At 33.1% G+C, this 5,739-nt stretch overlaps 1 protein-coding gene across 2 annotated transcripts; it reads right to left on the bottom strand.

The window, feature by feature from the left end:
* Positions 1 to 326: 326 nt before the first annotated feature.
* Positions 327 to 5,529, bottom strand: LOC111991597 (chromatin modification-related protein eaf6). 2 transcript variants are annotated; one of them, XM_024023380.2, is made up of 7 exons: positions 5,340 to 5,529; positions 4,986 to 5,080; positions 4,662 to 4,762; positions 2,381 to 2,450; positions 1,174 to 1,201; positions 992 to 1,052; positions 327 to 811 (listed from the first exon to the last, which is right to left on the bottom strand). In XM_024023380.2, exons 1-7 carry the CDS (start codon positions 5,350 to 5,352, stop codon positions 703 to 705), a joined length of 477 nt encoding a protein of 158 aa, XP_023879148.1. In that variant the 5' UTR covers positions 5,353 to 5,529; the 3' UTR covers positions 327 to 702. The 2 variants fall into 2 exon arrangements, with proteins under 2 accessions (XP_023879148.1, XP_023879149.1); XM_024023381.1 differs by lacking the exon at positions 5,340 to 5,529 and having other exon boundaries at positions 4,986 to 5,090.
* Positions 5,530 to 5,739: the final 210 nt, after the last annotated feature.

The raw sequence follows: 5,739 nt of genomic DNA, 5'->3' as shown, positions 1-5,739 counted from the left end.
TGCCAAGTGCCAAATGCAACTGAAAACAAATGCATTTTAGATTTTACTGACGAAAGCAAACTGCCAAATGAACGTTAAACTTAAATCAGACAAATAAATAAATAAATAAAAAAGGGAACAGAACAAAGAACCCTTCAGGGGTGAAGTTTTCTTTTGGTAAGTACTTTCCAGAATCAGATTGCTTAACTCTGAACCTTTTACCTGATCCAACCAAGAACCATGATCCACCACCAGAGAAGGAGAAGAAAAGTTTTTAAAAAAGAAAGGAAGAACCACTCAACTAACACAACCTATAGGCCAATCATGTTGACTTTTTCTGAGATCAATTTAGACAATCAAAAACCAACATTTTTCTATGGCAATGGAATAACACTTTCAAGTTTCAATTACAACCATATGTATTTACTCTTCATTTTCTCTTCTTCCTAATTCTGACTACAACACTTACAACAATTACAACTTAACAAGAAGAAACAGAATGGGATAAGAACCCTAAAGTGAGAAAGATTTTTGCATAAATTAAGGGCAGCATCTAATTGCTCATGACAAGCTACTCATGCAACATAGCCATCCTAAAGGAACCTAGTCAGCATGACCTAAAGAGAAACTTTCTAGACTACAATACAACACAGTTTCCCTTTTAACTCTTATAACCTGAACTTCAATGGATGTTTACATTGAAAGCTCTCCAATTGATGCAGGTTATCTCAAGCTCAAATCAGGATCCTCTTCATCATCGAAATCTTGTTCAGTTGATGGCATGTTTCTCTTTCTATCTCTTGATGCTGTTCTGCCTTTCTTTGGTTTCCCCCTAAAACATGGTTTGGATTATGCATTGAAGATGCAGAAACAACTTTTCACAAATGTAGAATTCAACTAATTATTATGTTTCCTTTTTATAATTATTATGTTTCTTAAACATCTATGATGATTTTGTTCCCCCTATGTCTCTTCAGTACTTCAATAAATTATGATGAAAAGGTGCACTTACAGCCCATTGGTGGGGAAGCCTCTGCCCTTCAACCGACCTGGACCAAAATCAGATCTTCCATCTGCAGTGAACAGAAAGAAGAGATTAAACATTTTTTTTTTTTGAGAAAAGAAAAGTTTTTTAACCTATTCATGTCAAGGGAGATACATTTTGTAAAATAATCAGTGTGGGCTTAGGCTTACCATCACATCCGAATCCAAGTTCTTCAGCCTGAACAGAAGCAACAAGTGAAGAGATCAGTCCTGTTAAATCTGGATATTATATCTCAACCACATGTGAGAATTGAGATGCAGCCTCATTATATTTTCAGCTTCTGGCAGAAAACAGAATAAACAGTGTTGCACAAACATGATATAGCAGAAAGAAGGAAGCAAATTCTTTCTGAGAAGGAAAAAGGAAAGCAACTAACAAAGAAAGTGGCCAGAGTAAAAATGACTAGCCGATAGCAGTGGATGAAAATAAACAAAGCCATTTTTTTCTGTTACCAGGCCTGAGAAATGGTTTATCTTAAATCAATGTTGTAAACAACAAATAGGTTGAAAAAGATTGATATGATACATATAGGCTAATGACTAACGAGTGACAATCTTTTTTTTATTTTGCATCACCCAATGGTGTTTCCACATTAAGTTTTATGCTCTTTCAGTTAAATTTATGAGCATAGATTCCCAAACTGAGTGGGATATAAAAAGAAAGTATTAACACAATAATTCTAATATTTCCTAGGGATTATCACTTTGAATCCACTTCCACAACCTCCAAAGCTTTATTTGAATTGGATCATTTCTGAGTTGAAAAATATGCACTTAATTTCAGCATGCAGTCTGATTATTGGACAACCCCACTTCCCTTTTCCCTTTTCTTTTTTGTCCCAATTACTTAAACAAGAAATCAATTTCACATTCAATTTCTTTAAGGCTTATTTTATAAAACATTCCTTAAGTTCCATCTTATCAACAATGACAAAGTGCACAAAGTATTTCAAAAGATAAAAATAAAGTTCCTTGCACCACCTCACAGACTCCAACTCACTTCATCCTATTCCAGCCCAAACAGGCGCAGCTCTAACTAGTCTACCCCCACTCTAGGCGGATGAGCAAACAAGTTATGCTTACTGGATCTGACCAGCACTACTTTTTAATGTGATTCAAGATCAATCTTTATCTTCCATATAACGTCAGCCAATGCCAGCTTGTATGTAGTGGGTGCAAGCCCCAACTACGCTCTACATCTAAGCATATATTCATGAAAGGGAAGGGTGTGCAGTTATAGGTGCACAAAACCATTAGGCTCTTAGTATAACACGAGTGTTTCTAGCACCACCACACCATAATTCTGTTTGATCTAGCAGAAGTTGTATCAAAATATAATATGAAATTTAGTACATACTGCTGGTGAGGTAACTGAAGACAACGAGAAGAATCGATCTTCAGGCTGGAATTTCCTCGATCTCTTTAAGCTGCAGGACAAACATTTGTCAAAAAAATCCACTCAGAAGTCACAATTTAACATTTAACACTTATATTTAGTTAGCTATCAAAGAAAATATACAAAGGTAAAAGGACCTTATATATAAGCACCAACACCATCATCATAATATGGGTGGAATTAACAAATCAATTCATCAATCCTGCTATTGAAGTTTCATAGAAATACTAAACTGGGGGGAAAAAGTCCACACATTAACTGCAAATTACAAGATATTTCAGAATTAGAATCAAAGAATGGGCAATTTCATAAGCTTCCAGATTTCAGGTTTTAAAATACTAGTCCCAAGCAACACAGGCTTATGCAAAAAAAATAATATACGATAAATATTTAATTAATAAATATAAATAAATAAATCCAAACCAGTGGGTTTGTAGAAATGACCCCAACAGAATTTAATTATAGTTTATTTCCAAGAAACCAAAATACAATTTAATCAGAATCTGATTAGTTGGTTGCTTTAGTCCAGTAAAACTCTTGATAGTTTAATTTTCCTTGTTTGTTTTCACATGGACAAGTCCACTTTCAAGGTTTTCTTCTCATTCTAATTGGTTTCAACTAACCTATACCAAGCTATACTCTTTACAAATCTGAAAATTAAAAGTTCTGGCACAGAAAAACCAGAACTTTCAAAAACTGATGTGGCAGCATATGAGGAAATCCTAAGAAAAGTCTAATAATTCCACTTTACAATCATACCATTAGATTAAAATACATATATGTATCATGATCATATTGCATTTGATATCAAAATAAATCTAAAATCAGCATATCCAAATGCTATTGTGCACACACCAGCTACTATAATCCTTTTTTTTCTTCCACCTGTCAACAATTCCCACCTTTCTAAACATCAATGCTTTTAGAATCTTTAGTTCCAAAAGTATTCCCAAAGTTTAAACATTTACAAATAATCTTCCAACATATCGTACAGCTTCATATAATGATTTTTCAACTTTTCTTAACCTATTCATCAACTATGAATAGGTCCTTCGTGGTATTCTATCTAGATTTTACAGTTTGGTTGGACAACATTCCAACTGCCAATGGCCAACCCCACCAGGAAAAAGAAAAAAACCACTGGAACCTAACTCAAGGTTAACAATGTGATTTATACAGAAGCACATTTAGCTCATATTTGTATAAAAGTAACTATTTTTTTAAGACAATTAAGAAAGAAAGAAATAAAGAAGAGAAAGAGTAAATCAAGGCTATCCTACAAAATAGACTTTGTAACAATCAGGAGATTTGAATCTGATTCATAGATGCGTTAGGACACTATAATAAGTTGAGTTCTCTGTCACTTTGCTATTAGTAATTTCAATTAAACTAAAATTTATAAAAACAGATAATTCTTTTAAAACAAATGCAAATCATCCCACTAAGTGGCGCTGCTTGGTGATATTGAAGTAAAATTTTAATCTACCCATATGCATAAGGCTGAGCACCTAACCACTTACAGTTTTTGGTTTCAAGCTTTGCAATTACCAATTGGTTCACACATATTGTTAAACTATTGGGTGCTACAAGCAACATAATGTGGGGCAGTTTGCAATCAAACGAATGATTGCATCCACTAATGCATAATGTGGATGCATCCACTAATGCATCCACTAATGCATAATGCTCTACTCATTGACCTCTATTTTCATATCATACGATCTATGAAAACGCAGACACTTCAAAATCCTAGAGAATCCAGCATAAGTGTTCTCAGCACATTGAAAGGAAAAAAATAATTTAATTAAAAAAATATTCTTTGATATTAGATATGTTATTAAAGATTTTGATATATATATACCTAAAGATTTAAAGTATTTAATTAATTAATTGGTGTATCTATCTCCACCATGTTGACTCCTAATTTTTCAAGAATTCATATGTCCCGTGTTGTGTCAGTGCTCGTATCTATGCTTATTAATACAAAAAGGTTCCCTTTTTCTATGACCTGTTCGTTCAATTAATTTCAAATCATTCATATCATGCTCAGCCCCATAAATAGAGCTGAAGTTAAAGTTAAAACTTAAAAACACTAGCAGAAAACTGAAATAATTAGTTGTTGTGGGCATAAAGAGGCTTTTACTTTATACAAGAAAAATATGTATACAATATAAATGCATGCATATCAACAAACAATACATTTAAAAAAAAAAAAAAAAAAAAGGGTGTAGAATTCAATTACTTTGCTGTGTTCTTGGATGAAGAAAGAAACCCTTCAAAACCTTTCATTTCATTCCCGAAATAGCTCGAATCTTGCAAGTAGCTTGTCTCTAACTCGTATACCTATATAATTTAGCCTTTAGCATAGCTCATCAAAATTGTACACTAGCAAATCATACATGTACATAGGCTAACTGCAATAAATAGGAAATTTTAATAAATTAATTTACTTTTGCAATTTGTTATAAAGAGACATAAATAAGAAGGAAAAAAAATTTATAAGAAATTTTTTTTTTTTACTTTCTTTTTACTTTTCTTAGCAGCCAAACAGCCGGAATCAAATTACCTGCTTTTCGATGATGCGGAGCTCTTCTTGAATCTTGTCTCGCTTGTTCAACAGAGATTTGAGCATGGCCGGGGGTTTTCTAGAACCTCTTTGCCCTAAAAACATTTCACGTTCAATTCAGAGGAATTCCAAACACCAAGAAAGAAAAAGAATCGATTTTCTCTGGTTTTCCGAGTTTGCTTTTTCTGAGAGAATCAGTGGCTGAAAATGGTAATTACGCAGTAATTTTTGAAAGAGATTGGATTTGTTTTGGAATAGCAGACTGGGAATTCGAAGACTACGAAATTCCAAATTCGTTTGATAAGAGAAGAAATTATGAAATGAAAGAGAGAGAGTTGAGTACAAATTAGTTACCATCGGATTCCATGTTCGCGCGGAATTTCAAATCCCGAGAAAAGAGAAAGCCTAATTCAAACGTTGGAAACCCCTCTTTCAGGTTACAGTTTGAAAATCCGAAATGAGCGCTAGGGCAAGCACGAGCCTCGCTTCGAGCCTTGGATTAGACCTACTCCAACAAGTCTTTTTCTTCTTTTTTTTTTTCCTTTTTTTCTCCTTTTTTTTTTCCTTTTTCCCTTGAAAAAAGAAAAGGCTTTCTTTTTCTTCAATTCTTTGTTTGAACTTGGATAAGATAAGACAGCTGATGTGTATATATATATATATATATGTTGTATAATAGTATGATTTTTCATAATTTTTTCCATCTTTACATGTAAATAATTAGAGGTTAATAAAGTTAAGATTATCTTGAATTAAT

This window comes from Quercus suber, unplaced genomic scaffold (genome assembly GCF_002906115.3).
Source record: "Quercus suber isolate HL8 unplaced genomic scaffold, Cork oak 2.0 scaffold_61, whole genome shotgun sequence".
Classification (NCBI taxonomy): Eukaryota; Viridiplantae; Streptophyta; class Magnoliopsida; order Fagales; family Fagaceae; genus Quercus; species Quercus suber.
This window is presented reverse-complemented; position numbering and strand designations above follow the sequence as displayed.

Bases quoted from the DNA above. Each gene is read 5' to 3' on its own strand.
- LOC111991597 (XM_024023380.2), bottom strand. The intron at 4,763-4,985 runs GTAATTTGATTC...TAAATTATATAG, and splicing joins TCCGCATCATCGAAAAGCAG to GTATACGAGTTAGAGACAAG. The intron at 1,053-1,173 runs GTAAGCCTAAGC...TGTTCACTGCAG, and splicing joins ACTTGGATTCGGATGTGATG to ATGGAAGATCTGATTTTGGT.